Source organism: Eretmochelys imbricata, chromosome 1 (assembly GCF_965152235.1).
Source record: "Eretmochelys imbricata isolate rEreImb1 chromosome 1, rEreImb1.hap1, whole genome shotgun sequence".
Taxonomy (NCBI): Eukaryota; Metazoa; Chordata; order Testudines; family Cheloniidae; genus Eretmochelys; species Eretmochelys imbricata.
Genome location: NC_135572.1, coordinates 208,428,482 through 208,454,376, shown reverse-complemented (window position 1 = coordinate 208,454,376; position 25,895 = coordinate 208,428,482). Strand labels below are relative to the sequence as shown.

General features: G+C 44.7%; 2 protein-coding genes across 7 annotated transcripts in view; one reads left to right on the top strand and one right to left on the bottom strand.

Moving 5' to 3' along the window:
• The window catches only part of WDR3 (WD repeat domain 3), a 42,179-nt gene extending 17,934 nt beyond the window's left edge, over positions 1–24,245 (bottom strand). Inside the window, exons 1-11 of one of the 4 annotated variants that reach the window (XM_077823233.1) lie at positions 24,157–24,245; positions 22,928–23,130; positions 17,529–17,738; positions 16,751–16,869; positions 10,997–11,075; positions 9,914–10,009; positions 8,996–9,109; positions 6,645–6,746; positions 6,414–6,511; positions 4,852–4,962; positions 3,971–4,201 (exon numbers count right to left, since the gene is read on the bottom strand). In XM_077823233.1, coding sequence (XP_077679359.1) covers positions 3,971–4,201; positions 4,852–4,962; positions 6,414–6,511; positions 6,645–6,746; positions 8,996–9,109; positions 9,914–10,009; positions 10,997–11,075; positions 16,751–16,869; positions 17,529–17,738; positions 22,928–23,098 — 1,331 coding nt within the window. In that variant the 5' untranslated portion in view covers positions 23,099–23,130; positions 24,157–24,245. Of the gene's footprint in view, positions 1–3,970; positions 4,202–4,851; positions 4,963–6,413; positions 6,512–6,644; positions 6,747–8,995; positions 9,110–9,913; positions 10,010–10,996; positions 11,076–16,750; positions 16,870–17,528; positions 17,739–22,927; positions 23,131–23,458; positions 23,557–24,156 lie in introns of those variants that run through there. The other 3 variants (XM_077823215.1, XM_077823224.1, XM_077823242.1) reach the window with 3 other exon arrangements.
• A 76-nt stretch (positions 24,246–24,321) lies between these two features.
• The window catches only part of GDAP2 (ganglioside induced differentiation associated protein 2), a 43,744-nt gene continuing 42,170 nt past the window's right edge, over positions 24,322–25,895 (top strand). For 2 of the 3 annotated variants that reach the window (XM_077823202.1, XM_077823183.1), the window contains exon 1: positions 24,322–24,424. The gene's annotated coding sequence lies outside the window, so the exon portion shown is untranslated. The remainder of the gene's footprint in view (positions 24,425–25,895) is intronic. The other variant, XM_077823192.1, reaches the window with a different exon arrangement.

Below are 25,895 nucleotides of genomic sequence, written 5' to 3'. Positions count from 1 at the left end.
CTGGATGCTGTTCCGGGAAGAAGGACTGCTGGGAAGAGGTGGGGTCCACCTGACCCAAGAAGGGGAGAGTATCTTCGCATGCTGACTCACCAACCTAGTAAGAAGAAAAGGAGTACTTGTGGCACCTTAGAGACTAACCAATTTGTTTGAGCATAAGCTTTCATGAGCTACAGCTCACTTCATCGGATGCATACTGTGGAAAGTGGAGAAGATCTTTTTATACACACAAAGCATGAAAAAATACCTCCCCCCACCCCACTCTCCTGCTGGTAATAGCTTATCTAAAGTGATCACTCTCCTTACAATGTGTATGATGTACACATTGTAAGGAGAGTGATCATTTTAGATAAGCTATTACCAGCAGGAGAGTGGGGTGGGGGGGAGGTATTTTTTTATGCTTTGTGTGTATAAAAAGATCTTCTCCACTTTCCACAGTATGCATCCGATGAAGTGAGCTGTAGCTCATGAAAGCTTATGCTCAAATTGGTTAGTCTCTAAGGTGCCTCAAGTACTCCTTTTCTTTTTGCGAATACAGACTAACACGGCTGTTACTCTGCAACCTAGTAAGGAAGCCTTTAAACTAGGTTCAAAGGGGGCAGGTGAGAATCGCCTACAGGTGAGCACAAAGAAGGGCAACCTTAAGAGGTTGGATGTTGGGTGGGGAGACATGAAAAATTACAAGAGAGTCACAGGAGCAACAAGAGGGAAATCAGTGGGGGAATCTGTTCAACATCTTAAATGTCCTTACACAAATGCAAGGAGTATGGGGAATAAACAGGAAGAACTGGAAGTATTAATACATAAGCTAAATGATTACTTAATTGCATCACAGAGACTTGGTGGGATAAATCTTATCACTGCAATATTGGTATAGAAGGGTACAGCTTGTTCAGGAAGGACAGATGGGGGGGAAAAAAGGGAAGACTATGTTAATTATACATCAAGAATAAATACACTTGTTCTGAGGTCCAGAAGGAGGTGAGAGGCAAAGTCTCTGGGTAAAGATAAAGGGGGGAAAAAAATAAGGGTGACTTAAAGGGCTCTACTTTAGACCACTAAATATGGAAGAAGTGGATGAGGCATTTCTAGAACAGAAATATCCAAAACACAAGATCTGGTAGTAATGGGGGACTTTAACTACCCAGATATCTGTTGGAGAAGTAATATGATAAAACACAAAATTTCCAAACAGTAGGTGGAATGTATAGGGGACAACTTTTTGTTTCAGAAAATGGAAGTAGTAACCAGCAGGGCAGCCATTTTAGACTTGATTCTGACCAACAGGGAGGAATTGATTGCAAATCTGAAGATGGAAGCCAATTTCAGTGAAAGTGATCGTGAAATAATAGATTATATTATTCCAAGGCAAGGAATCAGTGAGAGCAGCAGAACAAGGACAAAGCAGACTTGAACAGCCTCAGAGACCTGGTAGGTAAGATGCCATGGGAAGAAAATCTAAGTGATAACAGAGTTTGGGAGAGCTAGCAGTTTCTCAAGGAAACAATATTAAAGGCACAACTGCAAACTCTCCCAATGCAAAGGATAAATAGGAAGAATAGTAGGAGGCCAATATGGCTCCATCAGTGACCTGAAAATCAAAAAGGAATCCTACAAAATGTGGAAATATGGATGAATTGCTAAGGAGTAGTACAAAAAGAATGGCACAAGCATGTAGGGACAAAATCAGAAAGTCTAAGGAACAAAATGAGTTACACCTAGTAAGGGACATAAAAGGCAATTAGAAGAGGTTCCTTAAATACATTAGGAACAAGAGAAAGATGAAAGAAAGTTTAGGTCTCCTACTTAGCAGGGCAGGGGAACTAATAACTGATGGCATTAAAAAGACTGAGGTGTTTAACACCTATTTTGCTTCACACTTCACTAAAAAGATTAATGGTGACCAGAATCTCAACACAATAAATATTAACAAGGGGAAAGAAATGTAAACCAAAATAGCCAAAGAATACTTTAAAAATATTTATAACATAAGAACAGCCATATGGGTTAGACCAATGGTCCATCTAGCCCAGTATGCTGTTTTAGATAAATAAAATGTATTCAAGTCAACAGTGCCTGATGAAATTCATTGTAGGGTACTTAAGGAACAAGCTGAAGCAATCTCAGAACTGTTAGCAGTTATCTCTGAGAACTCATGAGGTCCCAGAGTACTGGAGAAGGGCCAATATAGTACTTATATTTAAAAGGGAATCCAGGGAATTATAGACCAGTCAGCATAAGTTTGACAGAAACTTGGAAAGATACTGGAACAAATTATTAAACAATCACATTTGTAAGCACTTACAGAATAATAGGGTTATAAAGAATAGCCATGGATTTATCAAGAATAAATCATTCCAAACCACCCTAATTTCCTTCCCTGACAGGGTTACTGGCCTAGTGGATGGGGGGAAGCTATAGACATGACACAACTGGATTTTAGTAATGCCTTTGATACAATCCCACATGACATTCTCACAAGCATACTAGATGAAATTAGTATAAGGTGGGTCCAAAACTGATCGGGCCAGGGAAGCTAATGATCCAATCAACGGACTAAATTCGGTGATGGATACTGGTCATGTGCCACATGAAGAATGTTGTGCATACGCTAAGAAAAAAATTGAGAGACCATACTCAGAGTAGTTATCAATGGTTGGCTATCAGACAGAGTATCTAGTGGAGTCCCACGGGGTCAGTCCTATTCAATATTTTCCTTAATGACTTGGATAATGGAATGGAGTGAACACCTATAAAATCTGCAGATGACACCAAACTAGGAGGGGTTGCAAGCACTCTGGAGGACAGGATTAGAATTCAAAACAACCTTAAATTAGAGAATTGGTCTGAAATCAACAAGATGAAATTTAACAACGTACAAAGTACTACACTTAGGAAGGAAAAATCAAAATGGGGAATAACTAGCTAGGTGGTAGCTAGGTGGTATTGAAAAGGATCTGAGGATTATAGTGATTCACAAATTAAATATGAGCCAACAATGTGAGGCAGATGCAAAAAAGGCAAATGTCATTCTGGGCTGTATTAACAGGAGTGTCGTACGTAAGACATGGGAGCTAACTGTCCCCTCTACTCGACACTGGTGAGGCCTCAGCTGGAGTCCTCTGTCTAGCTCTGGGCATCACACTTAAGGAAAGATGTGGATAAATTGGAAAAAGAGTCCAGAGGAGAGCAATGAAAGCGATAAAAGCTTTCGACCTGACCTATGAGGAAAGGTTAGAAAAAGCAGCCTGTTTGTCTTGAGAAAAGACAACTGAAGGGGGACCTGATAACAGTCTTCAGATATGTCAAGCACTGTTATCGATTAAGATGGTGACCAATTGCTCTCCATGTCCACTGAAGGTAAGACAAGCAGTAATGGACTTAATCTGCAGCAAGGGAGATTTCGGTTAAATATTAACCCAAAAAACCCCTTTCTAACAATAAAGGTCAGTAGGTTCTGGAACAAGCTTGCAAGGGAGATTGTAGAATCCTCATCACTGGAGGTTTTCAGGAACAGGCCGGACAAACACTTGTCAGGGATGGTCTAGGTTTACTTGGTCCTGACTCTACACAAAGGGCTGGACTTGATGACCTCTTGAGGTGACTTCTAGCACTACATTTCTCTGATTCCATGACTGTAGATGTCCTCAGTATCCAAAGAGCTGACCTTTTATATACCCCATTAAACTCTTAGCCTCATGATATCTAGTGGTAATGAGTTCCCCGGGTTAAAAATGCATTTTTAATTTCTTGCCTTTCAGTTTCACGAAAGTAGTATCCCCTTGTCCTTGTATAATGAGAAAGAGTAAACAGAGTGCCCCATCTACCTTCTCTATTCCATTTATCACTTTGTATTCCTTGGGATCATTCCCCACTACCATTTCCCATTCTCCCCTCTTGCCTGAACAGCCACAACCTCTGGGAGAAGGACACTTGGCGGACAAAGAGGAATTTACAGAATCAGAACACACACCTGTTCCAGATCTTAACAGATTCAGCAGCAGCTGAGACGATGGCAATGTTGTCGGAGCTAAAAGCCAGTGTCCTGACATCACTGCGGTGACCTCCAATGGTTATCTTGGATGCACGGACAACTTGGGGGACCTGTGCTGATGGGGTCAGGATGTATGACTCAATGGTGTTGTTCTGGAGCAGTAAGGTGGCCTTCAGCTCTCCTTTCGGAGACAGAATCAAGTCAAATGACCTGTTTAAATGGACACAGAGAAGTCAGGGTCATAACTAGGAGAAACAAGATGAAACAAACTAAAGGAAAACACCAAGAACAACTTCTTGATAGGAGAGGCAGTCGGCAATGGAATAGTCTAACAAAGGCAGCAGCAGAAGCCCCATAGGACCGATCATTTAAAACTAGAGGAGGCAAGCCCCTAGAGCAGGGGTTCTCAAATTGGGGGTCGGGACCCCTCAGGAGGTTGCGAGTTTATTACATGGGGGGTTGCAAGCTGTCAGCCTCCACCCCAAACCCTGCTTTGCCTCCAGCATTTAATGGTGTCAAATATATTTTAAAAAGTGTTTTTAATTTATAAGGGGGCAGTCGCACTCAGAGGCTTGCTATGTGAAAGAGGTCACCAATACAAAAGTTTGGGAATCACAGTCCTAGAGAATCCCTTGCAGGGAACAATCTCGATGGAAGGGGTGTGAAGACATTATAGAGATATGGGGGTGGAGATGGGACTAGCTGGGACCCTGCAGGCCTCTCCCCAGCTCTATGGAGTCTGAGCTTCTCATCTTTGCAGAAGAGCCACCTTTGTAAAATACAAACTCTCCCTGAGTCATGGCCCCTGCACTGGGTGCCTGAGCTGCAGCAATGACCCCAGGACAGGGCTTTGCACTCACTTGATTTTAGCAGAAGCTTTGATGCTAGTGACTCGTTGAATCTCTTCTTGAAGACTCATCTCAACGCTTCCTTCAGGCTCCTCTTCCTCCTCCTCCTCCTCAGACTTCTGTCTAGAAAGGTCAGACAACCACTTGGAATCAAGTTACCAGTCACTGCCAGTCCAGTCACAGGCTAACATGGGGCAGAAATGTACAGACACATTCCACCCCCACCCCCCCGCCCAAAAAAACGAACAAACTAACTGCAACCCCTCTACAAATGAAACTAGCTGGACCCTTATCCAGTGCTGACACAGACGTGCTGTTCTAGTGGAGGTGCAATGCTCTTCAGTGCAGACTTTGATGGGCAACAACGCTGCTGGCAGTCCTGAAGAAACCTCAGGACTCTTGCTGCAAAGTTAGAGAATAATGATCCTAAACCGTCTTATTAAGATGGCTATCAAACCACACCCTGCTATTCAGTGAGGAGAATCCACCTACTCCAGTAAGGTGAAATTGTTTATTGGAGAACAACAAAAAGCCACAGGTTTAGGACAGGAAGTGTAAGAGAATACTCTAACAAACTGAAACCACAAAGGGCAATTCAGGGAGGTAGAAAGTAGATATCACCGCTGAAATTTGTTCAAGACGTCAACTTAACTGCATCCCTCCCCACCCGTGTACTTAGGGTTTGTCCACACATGGAGTTATTCCAGAATGGCTTCTGTGCTTTAAATTCACACCCTACCTTAATCCAAATTAACATTCAAGTGTAGACATGTCAACAGGCTGAAAGCTCTCAGCAGCAGGGATCATTGTTTTGTTCCGTGTCTGTACATAGCTCAGAAAAATGGGGTCCTAACTCCTAATTCTGGCCCTTAGGCACTACCAAAATATAAACAGATGTATCCTTGGTGTGCCTCAGATTTCCCATGAAGTGAACTAACATTCACCTATCTCCCACAGCTATTGTGAGGAACCTGTTAGACACTGGGGGATGTATGAATGATGGACACTGGAGAAGCATAATATAGACTTATAATAAAAGGCTGTCCGCTAATAGACAGTTTGCCCCAATCTGAACCTGGCACATACCACCCCGAGGCTCATGATCTGTAGATGTCATCCGATGAAGTGAGCTGTAGCTCACGAAAGCTCATGCTCAAATAAATTGGTTAGTCTCTAAGGTGCCACAAGTACTCCTTTTCTTTTTGCGAATACAGACTAACACGGCTGTTACTCTGAAAAGTGACTCTGGTTACTCAGCCTAGCACCACCAGCTTTCACTTCTCCTGAGTCATAGATGGTGATGTACACGTGGGGCTTTACCAGGAGAATTCTGTCTATTCCCTCATCCCATTCACTTCTTGCAAGAGAATCAGATGGAAGGTGATTTTCTCGCAATTACTGGGAACAGAAAACAACCTGGCTCACACCAGCACCAACAAGCCAGGAAGACAAACATGTTAACAGCAGACTAACTGCAAACGGTTCATGATTCATTCATTCCACCCTCTCACTGGATGGGCCTTTTGTCAAGTCTCAGCATGTGGACATCATCAACTTAGAAAAACAGAGCTTACTTGGTTTTTTTCTTTGCTTTTCTCATTTTCTTTTCCATTTTCTTGCAAATTTCATCCTCAGTAAGGACACAAAACACTTCCAGAACAGAGTCTGTTCCCTGGAGACAGATTCACAGAGTTAGTACTAGCAGCAAGTCGCCTAAGAAGCTGCTGCAGTGGAGAGTCCCTGAGACACACAACAAAGCCTCCTCTGTAGTCCACTAGCCAAAGGCCCCAAAGCATATTACTTACATGGCAGGCTAGGATCCTGCCTGTCCGGTCAGTGGCCAGAGTAACTACTCGGTCTCTTCCTTCCCGCATGATGGAGCCAGCTTTGTTGCACCTCAGGAGGCGCTACAAGGATACAGAAAGGGAAAACAATTGTAGTCTGAAAGGTCAAGCAAGTCTTTAGATAAAACAATGAAAGGGCAGAGTCTACAACATCTGACTAGCATCCAAAAGAGACAAGGAATCTGCACCAGCAAAGAGGGTGGGAACTAACAGCAAACAAACATTTGTGTCAGGCACAAATTTAACTTATGTTTCTTGCATTGTAGCTGAGAACCAACTTTCTTTCATGGACTGAAACATGCTTCTCACTAACTGGAAGGGCATTTATCTAAACTTTTATAAAATTAAGGCACCAGCTTTTAGTTCCTGTTGCAGGAGAGAGATGAGGAAGGTGGGGGAGAGAGATCATTTAATTACCTGCTTAAAAATAGAGGCAGAAAAACCTTCCTGGAGGAAGGACATAAGGAACAGTTGTTAAGGCTGCGTGTCTAGCTGTAACTGAATGAGTGAAGCTGAAATCGTCAAAGGATTCTGGAAGTGCCAGCAGGTGAGTGAGTGATCCAGAGAGGAGGAATTTAGTGAAAGGCTTTCAGGTGCGATTGACTTAAGTGGAAGTGGCTTCCCACAATAGGAGCTGATTCTAAACACGGCAGCACCATCTCTGAGACCCTTATGACATGGGATCCTCGAAATCCATTTCTCCCGGAAAAATGTGGAATTTGTGTTTTTACAGAGAATCTTTAGTTTTTACATTTTGTGAAAAAATAAAAACATGTATGCATTAACTATTAATCAATGTTACTGAAAGTACCAGTGACACTTATTCAATGCCTGCAACTTCCCCCTCTTGTAGTTGATTTTTTGAATGCGCTTTAAATTTACAGTGGAACCGCATATAGCCGATCTAATTGGGACTGGGACCAGATAATCAAAAATTGGGATAACCAGGAGGATTGGTAAAGAGCTTTCTATCCCTTATTTTAAGGTGGGGCTCGGACCACAGAAGCCCTGCCGCAGGCTGCCCCTGACGGTTCAGTTAATATGGAGAGCCAGATAACAGAGGCTTGGCTAAACAGGATTCTACTGTATATCAATAAAACACTGTGTTCAGCTGATACCTATATATATATATATCATGGCTAGGGAAACTAAAGTTCAGCATTCCATTTTAATTGTGGGGAAACGGAGATTTTTATGACAGGTTTCAGAGTAGCAGCCGTGTTGGTCTGTATCCGCAAAAAGAAAAGGAGTAAAACCAGTCGGAGAAAACTTCAATGTCTTTGGTCACTCAATTACAGGCCTAAAAGTGGCAATTCTTCAACAAAAAAACTTCAAAAACAGACTCCAATGAGAGACTGCTGAATTGGAATTAATTTGCAAACTGGATACAATTAATTTAGGCTTGAATAAAGACTGGGAGTGGATGGGTCATTACACAAAGTAAAACTATTTCCCCATGTTTATTCCCCCCACCCCCCAATGTTCCTCAGATGTTCTTGTCAACTGCTGGAAATGGCCCACCTTGATTATCACTACAAAAGGCCCCCCGCCCTCCTGCTGGCAAGAGCTCACCTTACCTGATCACTCTCTTTACAGTGTGTATGGTAACACTCATTGCTTCATGTTCTCTGTGTATATAAATCTCCCCACTGTATTTTCCCCTGAATGCATCGGATGAAGTAAGCTGTAGCTCACGAAAGCTTATGCTCAAATAAATTTGTTAGTCTCTCAGGTGCCACAAGTACTCTTTTTTCTTTTTTTTTTTTTCTTTTTTTTTTTTGAGATTTTTATGGGTTTTTTTAATCACAGTAAACCAGGATACCTGGTTATGACATAGCGTACTGTTAATAAGTCCTAGGTGAATCAGTTTCAGCACTGAACGGAGGCAAGTGGAAAGTGACCATTTTACTGAGGTCCCTTTCCTACAAGGAAAGAGCTCTGCTAGCAACGCCAACCCTTTCTAGAGACCCACCAATATGCTTACACTGGGGATTTCTTTGGCACAGGTTACCAGTCAATACAAGCACAGGTTCCTGCTGATATTTTGTGGGTATTTGGGGAAGTGTGAGAGATTGTTCCTCAGGAACGTAGAACACACTGGTGTGATTCCTTGATTATGGGTCATGGTGTCTTCTCTAGAAGCGCTAGAGATCATCCCCAGGGCACAAAGCCAACAGAGTGAGGCAAGTGTCAGCTAGGTAACCAGGTCTGTCCTCGAACCCCTATTTCGTTATTTAACCTGTTTATCTACCCTTACTGACAGCACAAAACCCTGTGAACCTGCACTTCACCAGGGTGGGGAAAAGGGTTACCTCCTCCGGTGTCTCATCCAGGTCTGAGGTCTCATCCACTTCCGAGGTCTGTTCTGCTTTAGCTGGAGACCCTTTGCTTTTCTTGGATTCTGGCTCATTAGGGTCTGTTGCCTGCTTGTAGCAGACAAAGGAAAGAAATATCCTTAGCAAACCCTGGCTTCTCCCCCACCTACATCTCAATTCCTTCCAGCCATTTAACACTGTCACAGCTTTCATTCGGAACTGCTCAGGAGAACAGCCAGGATGAAAGATACTCTATGAAATGAAGCCCTAACAGTGTAGACAGTAATTGAATGGAATCAGTCCATTTCAGAAGAGCTTCCACAATGCAGCCTGAAACAGGGCTCCCAAACGTTGCCCAAGGTCCCCATCAGCAACTGGCTGGGACACCGACGGCTGCATGTACCTGGCACGAAATGAAGCCACCTGCAGACCATCAGTTCCAGCACACGTTGCACCACCCCAACCCAAGTGGCCTTCTCCTGAGACCAAAGTGAAGCAGTGGATGTCAAAACCTGTCCTCTCCAAAAGCCACATCCACACGGTGAAGAGGAGGGTGACCACCAGTCATGCTTAATTGGCTAACCCCAATTTAAAGATAAGGAGTGGTCTGCAGTCACCATGCATATCCCCAGATAAGAATTTCCTCCAGCTTCTCACTCTGCCTGATCCCGCAGCAAGAAGTGCCCCATTCTTGGGACAAGCTCCCACACACGCACAAAGGCAGTCTGCACAGAACTACAACAGAGCTGGGAGCCAGTAGAAACATACAGTTAAAGCCATCAATCAACATTTGCTCCACATTGAGAGTGTCCTGGATGGATATTGACCATGTCCCAGAAAGACACTCAGTCCTACCATGTTCCAGTTCAAGCCAGTCCCGAGCAAAGCACCCAAGATGATGCATTCAGTTCTTACCTCCTGGATGTAGGTGATGTTCCACACCCTGAGCTCACTGTCTGCAGCGCCAGTGATGAGACGCTTCTCTTGTGACACAAAGGTTAGTCCCCACACCTGCCAAAGAGAAGACACCGAGAAGCGTCTTTATGTCTAGTTATATGGCCTCCCATCACCACAGTATCAGCACGCCCCACCAACATTAGTGAATTTAGCCATACAACATCCCTCCAGGATAGAGATTTAGTGTTATCCCTTTGAAGGGGACTGGGGGATTTTGTCTGTCTTGTTTTTTGGTTTGATTGGGGTTTTGTTTATTTGTGGAGAGTGTTGGGGGGTGGGGGGCGCGACAGGGGGAAAATATGGTCTCTCTCTATATACCTATTTAAAAAATAAAATAAAAACCCAGACTTTTCCTTTTTGCAGTTAACCTTTTAGCAGAAAGACAGTACAACAAACAAAAGGAGGACTTGTGGCACCTTAGAGACTAACAAATTTATTTGAGCATAAGCTTTTGTGAGCTACAGCTCACTTCATCGCTTATGCTCAAATAAATTTGTTAGTCTCTAAGGTGCCACAAGTCCTCCTTTTCTTTTTGCCGATACAAACTAACACGGCTGCTACTCTGAAATCTGTCAGTATAACAAGCAATAGCCTACAGTGTTCCTGCCCTAAGATGCCAATATACAAAGGGCAAAGTTAACACTGCTATTAGGGCTTTGGCCAAGGAATTCATCACATCAGTGGATTTCAGTCTCCTCATTAATGTTGTATGTGACAGGATTCTTGCACTGAATTTCTTTGATTTTTTTAAATTTAAATGGAAAAATGAGAACAGAACTCAAGCCCCTGCTACATAGGATACTGCACAAGGATATCTGGTTTGGAAACATCACTCCCAGCAAGAGCGATACAAGCCTCCTAAATAGATGAGGCTTCTCACCTGTCCCTTCTTCACAAATATTTCACAGGGCCTGTGATTACAACCTAAAAAAAATCCAATCCTGAGCAGTGTGGATGTAACAATAGAAGCTGCCTTGCAGCCAGTGTGCTGGGATACTTGTACTGAACTAACTCCCTCTCTCCATCTTTAATTTTATTTACCTCAGTACGGTGTCCAACCAGTGTTTTGAAGCAGTGCTGCGTATCCAAGTCCCACCACTTCACCAAGGTGTCTTTACCACTGAAAAAAACAAATGACATCACCCAGCCATGAGGCACGGTCACCAGAGTTCAGCCAAAATTGTGAGCTTTGAAGAGAGTAAGAAACACAAAAGGTAAAGCACACTGCAAGGTGTCAGAGGTCGGACTTATTTAGGCTAGGATCTCAGCAGGTCTCACAAGCTAAGCAGAGCCAGGATAAGAGATCCAGCAAAACACAGGCAATACAGAAATATGGGCTGGTGATCCATCAGGAGGCACGTCCTAGAGTCAGCACGGAAACCCCAGCCTAGCGTAATGGAGAAACCATTCTGCTTTCTTTAAGGGCAAGGGTGTCAAGCCTGGTGCGCTAGCCAAATTCCAACACTGGGTCTCCCTAAATTCCCCCTGTATTTTCAGTTGATACAAAATTCTTCATTGCCTGTCCTAATGAACTGTACAATGATCTGTGCCAAATTAAATGCACCAGACAGAGCTGCATTTTAGCTTATCAGAGGTTTTAGGACTTTTCCATTTGCAAGGTGCTCAAAGAATCAAATACAGCTATCCCCTTCACATTCCGCAGATAGTTAAATCTCCTTGAGGAGTCATGTTTCCAGCTTTACTTGAAGGAAACAGGGTGCAATAACAGGTTGTAATTTTAGGATTGTCAAGTGATTAAAAAAAATTAATCATGCAATTAATCGTGCTGCTAAACAATAACAGAATACCATTTATTTAAATATTTTTGGACATTTTCTACATTTTAAAATATATTGATTTCAATTACAACACAGAATACAAAGTGTACAGTGCTCGCTTTATTTCTGATTACAAATATTTGTGCTGTAAAAATCAAAAGAAATAGTATTTTTCAATTTACCTAAGTACTGTAGTGCAATCTCTATCATGAAAGTTCAACCTACAAATGTAGAATTATGTACAAAAAAACCCTGCATTCAAAAATAAAACAATGTAAAACTTTAGAGCCTACAAGTCTGATCAGTCCTACTTCTTGTTCAGCCAATTGCTCACACAAACAAGTTTGTTTACATTTGTAGAAGATAATGTTGCCTGCTTCTTGTTTATGTCACCTCAAAATGAGAACAGGCACATGCATGGCACTGTTGTAGCTAGCGTCACAAGATATTTTCATGCCAGATGCGCTAGAGATTCATATGTCCCTCCATGCTTAAAGCACCATTCCAGGGGAATACGCATCCATGCTGATGACGGGCTCTGCTTGATAACCATCCAAGCAATGTAGACCGACGCATGTTCATTTTCATCGGCATGAGTTAGATGCCACGAGCAGAAGGTTGATTTTATTTTTTGCTGGTTTGGGTTCTGTAGTTTCTGCATCAGTGTGTTGCTCTTTTTTAAGATTTCTGAAAGCTTGCTCCACACCTGATCCCCGATTCTGGAAGGCACTTCAGATTCTTAAATCTTGGGTTGAGTGCTGTAGTTATCTTTAGAAATTTCACACTGGTATCTTTGCATTTTGTCAAAATTGCAATGAAAGTGTTCTTAGAATGAACGTGTCGTGGGTCATCATCTGAGACTGCTATAACATGAAATATATGGCAGAATGCAGGTAAAACAGAGCAGGAGACATACAATTCTCCCCCAAGGAGTTCAGTCACAAATTTAATTAACACATTTTTTAAACAAGCACCATCAGCATGGAAGCATGTCCTCTGGAACAATGGCCAAAGCATGAAGAGGCATATGAATCTTTAACACATCTGGCACATAAATATATTGTGACGCCAGCTACAACAGCGCCATGCGAATGCCTATTCTCACTTTCAGATGACACTGTAATTAAGAAGTGGGCAGCAATATCTCCCGTAAATGTAAACGAACGTATTTCTGTTAGTGATTGGCTGAACAAGAAGTAGGATGAGCGGACTTGCAGGCTCTAAAGTTTTACATTGTTTTATTTTTGAGTGCAGTTATGTAACAAAAAACCCTACATTTGTAAGTTACATTTCCATGATAAAGATATTGCACTACAGTACTTGTATGAGGTGAATTGAAAAATACAATTTCTTTTATCTTTTTAGAGTGCAAATATTTGTAATAAAAAATATAAAATGAGCACTGTACACTTTGTATTCTGTGTTGTAATTGAAACAGATATTTGAAAATATAGAAAAACATCCAAAATATTTACTAAATTTCAGTTGATATTCTATTGTTTAACAGTAAAAAGAAAAGGAGTACTTGTGGCACCTTAGAGACTAACCAATTTATTTGAGCATAAGCTTTCGTGAGCTACAGCTCACTTCATCGGATGCATACTGTGGAAACTGCAGAAGACATTATATACACAGAGACCATGAAACAATACCTCCTCCCACCCCACTCTCCTGCTGGTAATAGCTTATCTAAAGTGCTCACTGTCCTTACAATGTGTGTGATAATCAAGTTGGGCCATTTCCAGCACAAATCCAGGTTTTCTCACCCTCCACCCCCCCAATACACAAACTCACACTCCTGCTGGTAATAGCCCATCCAAAGTGACCACTCTCTTTACAATGTGTATGATGGCCCACCTTGATTATCATACACATTGTAAAGAGAGAGTGGTCACTTTGGATGGGCTATTACCAGCAGGAGTGTGAGTTTGTGTATTGGGGGGGTGGAGGGTGAGAAAACCTGGATTTGTGCTGGAAATGGCCCAACTTGATTATCATACACATTGTAAGGACAGGTTTCAGAGTAACAGCCGTGTTAGTCTGTATTCGCAAAAAGAAAAGGAGTCCTTGTGGCACCTTAGAGACTAACCAATGTATTTGAGCATGAGCTTTCGTGAGCTACAGCTCACTTCATCAGATGCATACCGTGGAAATTGTAAGGACAGTGAGCACTTTAGATAAGCTATTACCAGCAGGAGAGTGGGGTGGGAGGAGGTATTGTTTCATGGTCTCCGTGTATATAATGTCTTCTGCAGTTTCCACAGTATGCATCCGATGAAGTGAGCTGTAGCTCACGAAAGCTTATGCTCAAATAAATTGGTTAGTCTCTAAGGTGCCACAAGTACTCCTTTTCTTTTTGCGAATACAGACTAACACGGCTGTTATTCTGAAACCCATTGTTTAACAGTGCAATTAATCGCAATTAATTTTTTTGAGTTAATCGTGTGAGTTAACGGCAATTAATCGACAGCCCTGGTTGTAATAAAGTAAAAAATTATTAGCAATTACTTTGTCTAATTCCAGGCCCAATTCTATTTCCACTAATATCAACGGGAGTTTTTTTGTCAAAACACCATCACATTAAAGGTTCTCCTTGGCATGGCTACCTCAGGGCACCTCTACACTGTGATTGTAGCATGGATAGATATACCTGTGGGTAACAGCTGTAATGATGATTTGGTAGCTTGGGCACCAGGAAGAGGTAGCAACACACATACAAGCCTGACAAGAAGCCTGGGTATACAGTCAGGTCGCTACATCTACACTGCTGTTACCCATGTTTGCTAGATTAAATGTACCTTCACTTGCAATGTAGACATACCTTAAGCTCCACTGCACATTGAGCCAGCACTAGTGTGGGGGGGGGAGCTGATGCATAAGCAAAGACATTGGGACCTTGCTTCTCCCTGCCCCCACATTTCCCCTCCCTCCCCCCCCGCACTCCACAGAGCTCCTCCAATACCAGGAAACACCAATATAGGGAACCGAGAGGACCAGGGAAATGGCCATATGTGAGGAGATGTGCATGGGCTGGATGGAGAAGAGGAGTGCTGTTAGACCAGCATTGTGCAAAGAGAGGATGTACGGAGCCCCGTCCCTTGTGTCTGCACTTTACCACCTCCTGCCTCAGTATGTAGTAGGGCCAAGGGTGTAGTATTATCGGGAGCCTTTCAAGCACAGATGCCCAAATGCAATCACAGAATCTTTCAGAGCAACGACAGTTCTGGCCAAATAATCTACCAATGAGAACTTCTGACATGTGTCCAATCGCCCATCATACCAGTGACTCACTACAACCAACAGAATTGTAGCATAAAAATTAGGAAGGGTAGCAATTGATATGGTTACTGCCAACATCATGATGGCCCCAGTTAAAAGTAATCTGAGCTGTTGACCTGGCTCTGTCTGTAGAGTAGAACAACAGTTAAAGACAAGAACTATTAATAACTATCTTAATTACAACCTAATGTCCCTAACAAGTTTTAACAATATGAAAAGTTTTAAGTTACCATTCCATTTTTAAGATAATTCAGGATGAAAAAGGTCTGACTCCAAGCACTAAATTTCTTAAAGGACTTGTTTTTAAATTACTTTTAACACAAACTATTACATGAGTTAAGTTTACTTGTAAATGGTCAAAAAAATGCCGTACTCAGTAAACGCTGAATGATTGGGTAAGAATATACTGTAGTTTTCATAACAAAGAGGTCAAATCTCTGATGGAAAAATAAAAATCAGCTTTAAATAAGGAGTCACAGCTATGTTTAAGGCTGATATTCCTTTTTGTTATGAGGAATAGGGCATATCTTGCCCAAGCATCTCCATCCTTATTTTAAAATTAAGAACTATTTACCAACATTAAAGAAAGTAATATTCAGAAAATTAAGCCATTTTATAAACTACCAACCAAGTGCATATGTCTTCACAACACAGCTTTAACTCTATCCCCAAATAAACAAGTATCAGAGGGGTAGCCGTGCATCTGAAGAAGTGTTTTTTTACCCACGAAAGCTTATGCCCAAATAAATCTGTTAGTCTTTAAGGTGCCACCAGACTCCCCAAACACACACTATTATTTCATCAATAATCTGAAAAATAAAAGTTACCGGCATCCTTTTACCCTAAATTGATGTAATACACTTTTTCTATTGAACTGATACATAAATCTAATAAAACATTCTTAAAAGAATTTCATCAAAGAATTCTCATGCCAAGCAACACTGTCATCTTTAAAGCTAGTGAATGTTAAGAGGAGTTAAAAGTCAGTTCAGGTACTACATGTACCCATGTCTCCCTATTGATTTCCATGGTTCTATAATCATTTGCCTATTTTTAAAATTTATTTTTCTGTGCTATTACTGTGTGAAAGATTCACAAGCAAAAGGGAATCCAATTGATTACACAGGGGAAAAAGCAAAAGTGACTTTACGCAAAGTACTGTCAAATGCATTCTGTAAACATACTGCTAATCTCATGGTACATCTACACTGCAGCTGGGAGCATATTTGAGCACATACTCACCCAGACCTCCTGGGTATGTACTCAGGTGACTAGCCCAAGCCACCAGCTGTGCTACATTGCTCTTTTTAGCATGCTAGCTCAAGCAGAGCTAGCACATCTGTCCAGCCATGATGGGATGCAGTACAGACATATCCTCTGTTATAGTAATCTCAGGTACCACATTTAACAGTAGATTAAAAACTATTCAGAGAATAATTATTTTTAAAGTGAGTGTCTCATTAGCTGGTATTTCCCACTTAGTGGTATTCTTTAAAAACCATTTACATATCAAGATAACAATTGTATTTTAAAAAGTCTCTGGCTCACAGTTAAGGTTGTGGTGTTATAAGGCTTTTTAAAAAAAGCTTATTAAGAATGTGTTCATTCTGAGAAAGGAGCACCATCTAGAAAATCTAACTTTTCACTTCTTTGTGTTAAGTCCATAAGTTTTGACATGACGCGATACATGAGTAAAGCCTTGAATCCTCAATTCAGCAAACTCAGCAGTGCAGTGTACCTGGTAACCAGGAGGTTCTTCTCTCTCAAGAAGAGTGCCTGTGTGACAGCATCCTTGTGCCCCCTCAGCCGGTACAACCCACTCTCATTGATGACATCCCACACAATGACGTCTGTGTCCTGAAAGGAAAGGGACATCACCAAAGGGTGGACATCGTCAGAATCTTCTGCTATGAGACCCAATACACTACCTTAGACAGGCAGAGTCTGCTTTCCCCTAAATTTGAGTTTTAGTACGCACTGAAGGGCTCATAAAGCCAGGAGTTGTTCTCCCCGCACACATATATGCACCTCTACAAATGCTCCTTAGTATTGGCATGAAGCAGCCCCTGCTGTTTCAGACTAGCAAACCCCCTGTCTTCAACAGTTCTGCCCAAGTACTTCAGTCCCTGTCTGCAGCCCCCCTGCTATTCCAGTCCTGGGATCTCTATGAACTGTTCTGCTGATGTACCTCATGCCCAACCTGCAGCACCCCCACCATTCCAGCTCTATACTCCCCCATGCACAGGTCTGCTAATTCACCTTAGTCCTGATCTATAGCACCCCTTCCTATTCCAGTCTTCGGCCCTTCAATAAAGATCTGTGATGCAACTCAGCTGTGAATCTGACCCAGATCCTCTCACTACCACTCCTCCAGCTATTCCAGTGCACCATCCACCCCTTCCCAGCCAGGCCTCTTAACTGTGGCCACATCTACAAGTCATCTCCACAAAACAGCTAGTCCTCCCTGATTATGAAAGAACTGACCTCCAGACTTGGCTTGTCCTACCAACTCTCACCTTTGAGCCAGACACCAGTCTGCCTCCCAGATGATCATACTGCAGAGTCATAACTGCAGCCTTATGTCCATTGAAAGTGACATTCCCTTCACCACTTAGGAGGCTGAAGACACGGATTGATCCATCCTCATATCCAACAGCCAAATGCAACCCATCTGGGGATGGGCAGAGAGAAGTGACCTCTTGCTTGAGACCCTGAAGGATGAGAACCTGCAATTTTCAGAAGACAAGGTGTTTGTGACATGTCAGAGCTAGAAACACCCACAGGGGACAGAAGGAAGAAAATACTTTGTCTATCAGGACTTCCATCTGAGGACCCCCAGTACTTTAGAAACTCATTCCTCACAATCTGCTACTGAAATGAAGGAATACCATTATCGTAGTTTTAAAAATGTGGAAACTGAGGCATGGAGAGGGGACATGACTTCACCAGGCCAAATAGCAAATCAGGGTGCAACGAGGACTAGAACCCAGAAGTCTAACAGCTAGACAGTGACTCCTCTTGCTTGCTAGTAAAAAAGGCATTTCAAATTTCTTCACAGGACAATTCCTTTCCATTCCAGCTCCTCTTAGGCATACAACTGAATTATTTTTTTTCCATAGGGTGTACATGAGTTCAGCATTCCAAAAGACCCCTAAAGCACTGTGATAGTGTAGCTCTGGGTTTAATGTGTTATTTGAAGCAGTACTCATGTCCCTTTGTGATGCTCTGCAATGTCAACAGTGGAGCTTCAAATCTCATACTCAACTCTAGAGTAACAAGGAAGAATGGCTCAGTGGGACTGACTCATACTCCTTTCTACCTGAATAAATTATTTAAGATCAAAGGAAAGAATCAGGATCAGTTACGTTTTGCGTAGGAAAGGTCCCCCCACAGGGTACGCTAACAGGGAGTTTTGAGAGGTGAAGGAGGAGCAAATACGGGACCCTTGGGGTAAGTGGCTGTCTGTAGTGAGTGTTTGTGGGTTATCTGCTGTGTGCTGAGCTTGTGTTTGTCTGTCTGTTTGAAGGCCTGTGTGCCGTGGCCGTCAGTTGGAAGCTGTGAGCTTCTAAACAAGGTTTGAAATCTAGAAGCCTCTTCTCATTGGCTGAGCCTTAGTCGGGGGTGGGACTATCAGAAAGGCCAAGGCTTTATAAAGCAGTGAGCAACCAGAGACCACTAACAGGGAGTTTTGAGAGGGAGTTTGGAAGGGGAGTGGGAAGGGGTGAGGTACACTAGCCATTCTTTAAAACCTTTAAACTAAACTATAATCAAAACTTCTTGATTTAAACAAAAATCCTATCATTAACCTAGGTAGCTGTAGGAGAGAATGCAGGCAGAAGCCGAGCAGCAGAGTGGGGGCTATCCTGTTTATTGTGCTCAGTATAGCATGTATGATTACCTGCCCTGTGGGCGGGTGGCATATGTGTGCATTCGGTGCAAGGAGCTCCTGGCCTTCAGAGACCACATACGGGCTCTGGAGGCCAGGGTGGTGGAACTGGAGGAGCTAAGGGAGGCAGAGAGGTATGCTGATGTGGCTTTCCGGGACACTGTAGATTTGTCTCACCTCCGGTCAGACAGTCCCTGCGCTGTTAAGGAGGATGAAAGGCTCAGAGAAAGAGAGCAGTCAACCAGAACAGAGGGAAACCTTCCCATGGTTGGGGCCCTCCTTCCCGATGATGCTGGGGTATCCTCTTGCACTGAGGTTACCTCTCCAGGGGAGGGAACTCCAGTCATTAGGAAAAGACAGATGTTAGTAATGGGAGATTCGATCATTAGAAACATAGATAGCTGGGTTTGTGATGACCAGGAGAACCGTACGGTGACTTGCCTGCCTGGCGCGAAGGATGCGGATCTCTTGAGGCAGCTAGATAGACTTATGTGCAGTGCTGGGGAGGAGCCGGTGGTCGTGGTACATGTAGGTACCAATGACATAGGGAAGGGAAGGAGAGACGTCCTGGAGGCCAAATTTAGGCTGCTAGGAAAGATACTGAAATCCAGGACCTCCATGGTGGCATTCTCAGAAATGCTTCCAGTTCCACGCGCAGGGCCAGGCAGGCAGAGCTTCAGAGTCCCAATGGGTGGATGAGATTATAGTGTAGAGAGAAGGGCTTTCGATTTTATTAGGAACTGGGGAAACTTTTGGGATGGGGGAGCCTATACAAGAAGGATGGGCTCCACCTAAACCAAAGTGGATTCAGACAGCTGGCACTTAACAATAAAAAGGTTGCAGAGCAGTTTTTAAACTAAGAGACGGGTGAATGCCGATTGCTGCAGCAGAGCACGTGGATCAGACAGAGACTTCTCTGAAAGGCGAGTCTATTGATCAGGGTGGGCAAACAACGGCCCACGGGATTGCCCCCCATGGTGCTGCAGGCCCCACGCCGCTCTCAGAAGTGGCTGGCACCATGTCCCTGGGCCCCGGGGGTGAGGGGCAAACAGAGGGCTCCATGCATGGCCCTTGCCTCCAGGCACCGCCCTCCGCAGCTCCCATTGGCCGGGAACAGGGAACTGTGGCCAATGGGAGCTTCGGGGGAGGTACCTGGAGATGTGGCAAGGGCAGCGCACAGAGCCCTGTGCCCCACCCCTCCCCCCAGGGGCTGCACAGGGACATGGTTCCAGTCGCTTCCCGGAGGGGTGGGGCCAGGGCAGGCATGGAGGGAGCCTGCCCTGGCCCTGGTGCATGCCGCTGCCACCCCGGAGCCACTTTAGGTAAGCAGAGCTGGGCTGGAGCCCAAACTCTTCCTGCACCCACCCCCCAACTCCCTGCCCTGAGCCCCATCGCACCCTGCCTGCACCCCAACCCCCTGCCCTGAGCCCCATCGCACCCTGCCTGCACCCCAACCCCCTGCCCTGAGCCCCATCGCACCCTGCCTGCACCCCAACCCCCTGCCCTGAGCTTCCTCCTGCAGTCCACACCCCTCCTGCACCCCTCCCCTGAGCGCCCTCCTGTACTCTGCACCCCAACCCCCTTCCCTGAGCCTCCTCATACACCCGTACCCCTCCTCTGCCCCAATCCCTTGCCCTGAGCCTATTCCTGCACACTGCACCCACTCCCACACGCCCCCCCCCCGCACCCCAGCCCCCTGGCCTGCATACCATTTCCCCACTCAGATGTGGCCCTCGGCCCAAAAAGTTTGCCCACCCCTGCTATTGATAAAGATTCTCTAGGTTTTAGTCAGGAAAGGATGGAAGAGGATAAAGTACGGGCCAGATCAGACGAGAAACATTCACATAAAAAATAAATCTGACACATCAGAAAAGGGCAGACAAATAAACAGTGACAAGTTTTTAAAGTGCTTGTACACAAATGCTAGAAGTCTAAATAATAAGATGGGTGAACTAGAGTACCTCGTGTTAAAGGAGGATATTGATATACTAGGCACCACAGAAACCTGGTGGAGTGAGGATAATCAATGGGACACAATCATTCTGGGGTACAAAATATATTGAAGGACAGAGGCACTATATGTGAAAGAAAATGCAGAATCAAATCAAGTAAAAATCTTAAATGAATCCATATGTTCCACAGAATCTCTATGGATAGTAATTCCATGCTCTAATAAGAATATAATAGTATAATAGGGATCTATTATCGACCATCTGACCAGGACAGTGATAGTGATGATGAAATGCTAAGGGAGATTAGAGAGGCTATCAAAATAAAGAACTCAGTAATAGTGGAGGATTTCAATTATCCCCATATTGACTGGGCACATGTCACCTCAGGATAAAATGCAGACACAAAATTTCTCGATACTTTAAATGACTACTTCTTGGAGCAACTGGTACAGGAACCCACAAGGGGAGAGGCAATTCTCGATTTAGTCCTCAGTGGAGCGCTGGATCTGGTCCAAGAGGTAACTAACAGGACCACTTGGAAATAGTGACCATAATATAATAAACGTTTAATGTTCCTGCGATGGGAAGAACACCTCAACAGCCCAATGCTGTGGCTTTTAATTTCAGAAAGGGGAACTATGCAAAAATTAGGAGGTTAGTTAAACAGAAATTAAAAGGTACAGTGACTAGAGTGAAATCCCTGCAAACTACATGGACACTTCTCAAAGACAACATAATAGAGGCTCAACTTAAATGTATACCCCAAATTAAAAAACACAGTAAAAACTAAAAAAGAGCCACCGTGGCTTAACAACCGTGTAAAAGAAGCAGTGAGAGATAAAAAGGCATCTTTTAAAAAGTGGGAGTCAAATCCTAGTGAGGTAAATAGAAAGGAGCATAAACACTGCCAAATTAAGTGTAAAAATGTAATAAGAAAAGTCAAAAAGGAGTTTGAAGAACAGCTAGCCAAAAACTCAAAAGGTAATAACAAAATGTTTTTAAGTACATCAGAAGCAGGAAGCCTACTAAACAACCAGTGGGGCCCCTGGACAATCGAGATACAAAAGGAGCACTTAAAGATGATAAAGTCATTACAGAGAAACTAAATGAATTTTTTGCTTCAGTCTTCAAGGCTGAGGATGTTAGGGAGATTCCCAAACCTGAGCTGTCCTTTGTAGGTGAAAAATCTGAGGAATTGTCATAGACTGAAGTGTCACTAGAGGAAGTTCTGGAATTAATTGAGAAATTTAACAGTAACAAGTCACCGGGAACAGATCATATTTACCCAAGAGTTCTGAAAGAACTCAAATGTGAAATTGCGGAACTATTAACTATGGTTTGTAACCTGTCCTTTAAATCAGCTTCTGTATCCAATGACTGGAAGATAGCTAATGTAGCACCAATATTTTAAAAGGGCTCTAGAGGAGATTCTGGCAATTACAGACCAGTAAGTCTAACGTCAGTACTGGACAAGTTAGTTGAAACAATAGTAAAGAATACAACCGTCAGACACATAGAAGAACATAAATTGCTGGGCAAAAGTCAGCATGGTTTCTGTAAAGGAAAATCATGTTTTACTAATCTATTAGAGTTCTCTGAAGGGGTCAACAAACATGTGGACAAGGGAGATCCAGTGGACATAGTGTACTTAGATTTCCAGAAAGCCTTTGTCAAAGGCTCTTACATAAATTAAGTTGCCATGGGATATGAGGGAAGATCCTTTCATGGACTGAGAACTGGTTAAAAGACAGGGAACAAAGGGTAGGAATAAATGGTAAATTTTCAGAATGGAGAGGGGTAACTAGCGGTGTTCCCCAAGGGTCAGTCCTAAGACCAATTCTATTCAACTTATTCATAAATGATCTGGAGAAAGGGGTAAGCAGTGAGGCGGCAAAGGTTGCAGATGATACTAAAGTGGCATATTAGAAGCCACTATTTCTATGTTTATTTGATCTCTCTGCATGGGGAGCTCCCAGCAAAGATAACTCACGCAGCTACAGTTTTCTAGTCTCACTTGCCATACAACACAGCAGCGTCATCCCATTCTGGTTCACAATGGGGGAAACCAGCTCATCACCTTCTCGCCTTTCCGGGTGTCCCAGATGAAGACATGCTCACATGCTGGCACTGCCACATAGCGGCCCTTTTCACCCCGCAGGGCCACATAGACGACGTTGCCTTTCTGGCTAGCAATCACTCCAAACAACGCACCAGCTGTGTAGCGCAGATATTGCTTTGTGAGACCCATGGTGCAATTTCCAGACCCAGGTGGGAGCTGACCTGGATATAAACAGAAGACAAGAAACACTGAGAAGAATTTCATGTATAAAGAGAAATTAAGGCTGGAAAAGACCTGCTGTATGACACTAGAGGAAAAGTGGACCCACAGAACTTTTTCTAGTATTATTTAAACTGGAGAGGACAAACATTAAAAACAAAGGGGTTCTCAACACTTCCCTTGGGAGACTACCCCACAGTGTGCCAGACTGCGCTAAGTTTTTCCATTATTCAGACTACATTTTTCTTTGCACAATTACTCCCATTACTCTTAATTATTCCCACTTTGGGAACTATAATTGCCACCCTACAAGTATTTACAGGGAATTACCATGCTCCTTCTTTGTCATCGCACCATTGTTATACATATTCTGTTTTTAAATCTTTTCATAAACACCGAACCTAGAACCAAATGCAATATTCTAGATGAGGCCTCCCCCCTGCTCTCCCCTCCCTGATGCCTCTACACACGCAGCTCAACGCTACCTTCGCTTTCCACCCGCCTTATCGCACTGCACAGTCACGCCGACTTTGTGTTCCCTTCCCCCCCCCCGCCCCCACCATCGCTACTGCCCTGATTTCTCCTTCCCAAGAAGCACTGCTGGGCTTGGGGTTATTTTTTCCTCCCAGAGGATCCAACAGCCGCTCTGACCCGCCACGCTGCCAAAGCCGCGCCCCGCGGCTGAGGGGTCGCTCCTGGGCGCCACCTATGCCGGCTCGCGAGCGGCAGGGCCCGGTTGCCGGGGCGGCAATGAGCAGGGGCGCGGGAACAACGTGCTCAGTGCGGGGGGAGCTGGGCGCCATTGAACCAAACTGTAAACCTAGCAGAGGGACCGGAACCACTTCAAGCCCAGGGTGCGGCAGCGCCCCTAGCTCCGGCTCCTCTGGGATCGAGGCCCGGCAGCGCCGGCCAGGCAGGGGCCGCCGACCCCGCTAGGGAAGGGGCGAGCGGGCGGGGGAGGCGCTGCCACGCCGCGTTCGCCGTAAGACCCAAAGCCCGCCCCCGCCACGCGCCGGGCCCGCGCTCACCGCCCCCACGTGGCTCTGCTGGTCACTCGCGCGCAGATACCGTCTCTCGCTCCGCACGGGAGGGCAACGGCCGCGCCGTTCAACGTCCCGGCGGAAGTGACGCAGGATCTCACCTCACCCCGGCTGTTCGGTGCGGGATTGGTCGGCTTTGATCCGGAAGCGGAAGGGGGGGGGAAGCCAGCCTCAGTGCCCATTTCCGGGGTGATGTTGCTGAGTCGACTGCTACCCCTGGGACCCTCTCGCCGGATGGGGGCAGCAGGGCCGGCCCGTGAGTGAGGGGTGATCCGCGGCGAGAGGGGCACGAGCGAGCGGTTGGACACGGGATGGCGCTGGGGCCCGTTGCTAAGGGGGAGCTCCCTGAGCGGACGTTGCTAGGCAGGGTGGGGTCGCTGTTCTGTGCTGAGGGGCCCGGGCGGGGCCGGTCGCTCTGTGACACCCTCCCAACCCCGCTGCAGCCGCGCGGCCTGGAACCGCTCCTCCGCGTCCGTTGGGTTGCGGGGCCCGTGTCCCTGCCGGCGCGGCGGGGGAGGGGGAGTCTCTGTGTCCCTTGCTTTAGGGCGCTGAGAAAAGCTCCGAGCGTTTGTCCAGGAGCGTCCTTCGGTTCCTGCCATCTGCGCTCGGCGAGGCCCCTGGGGGAGGGATCCCTGTCCGGGGCTGGCCCTTCGCTGGGGCACAGCCCCTGTTCTCGCCGGGGCAGCTGTTGTCCGCTCTCCGTCGTGCGAGGCATCTCGGGAAAGGTCAAGACGCGTATGGGGGGGGGGGTTAACCCCCCCCCCTTCCCGAGGCAAATAGGCGTGAAGCTGCACGCAGACCGAAACAAAGGGATGGGCTCTCGGTCCGGAAGACCTTGTCAGTCACTGACTTCACTTGCTTCTCGTGAAAGACTCTCCTAAGAGAGAAATGACCAGGGCTAATGTTTCCCATTATTCCGTCTAACTTTTCTGCTTTTGTTTTCCTAAAAGTTTTCCTATTTGCACCTTACCTTACGTATCACCTAACGCAATTTCTCTTCCTCCTTGCTTTGTATCGGTCTCACTGTTAGACTTATCATGCCTGCCACCCCAGTATTTATTATTTTGCCAAACTATATATTTTCAACTCTTAATCTTTCCTTTCAAATATGTCCCTCTTCCCAGTAAGTGTTTCTGTTGCCTTTTTCCTGCTTCCCTTCTGGTTTTTATTAATCTTTCTACTCGTGTGGAATGTACCACCTGCTTCAGTGACGCAACAAGTATGTATACTTGTGCAAAAAGAACAAACTTTGGATCGCAGTCAGAAACGGATACAAGTTTCTAAGGGCTTCAGTGCATTTGAGGTTTCATCCCAAGCGTCTGTCTTAATTCAATGGTAGACTGCCACGTAGTATAGTACTATTTATTTTCTCATGGGGTTCTGAACAGTTTTTCTCACTGGTTCATGTTTGTCTCTCAGTTCAACATGCCAGTAGCTGCTGTGGTGCTAGTTGCTCTGGTGTATTGGTTTCGGTTTGCTTTGGGATTTTTATTTTAGTGTACATGCTGCTGTTTGTCTGTTAGAGAAGATAAGATCAAAGAAGTGCACCTTGCACTTGGAGCGGAAGAAAGTGATGTTTTGGGATGAGCCTTAGTTCCTGTGTTAGTTCATTCCACAGTCTGGGACTAGACCCCAAGAAACTGTCTTCTACACAACCAGCTTTACCCTTATTGAGTAGCATTCCATTGTGTCTGAGGAGCAGAGTTATGAAACATGGCCTTCATCCC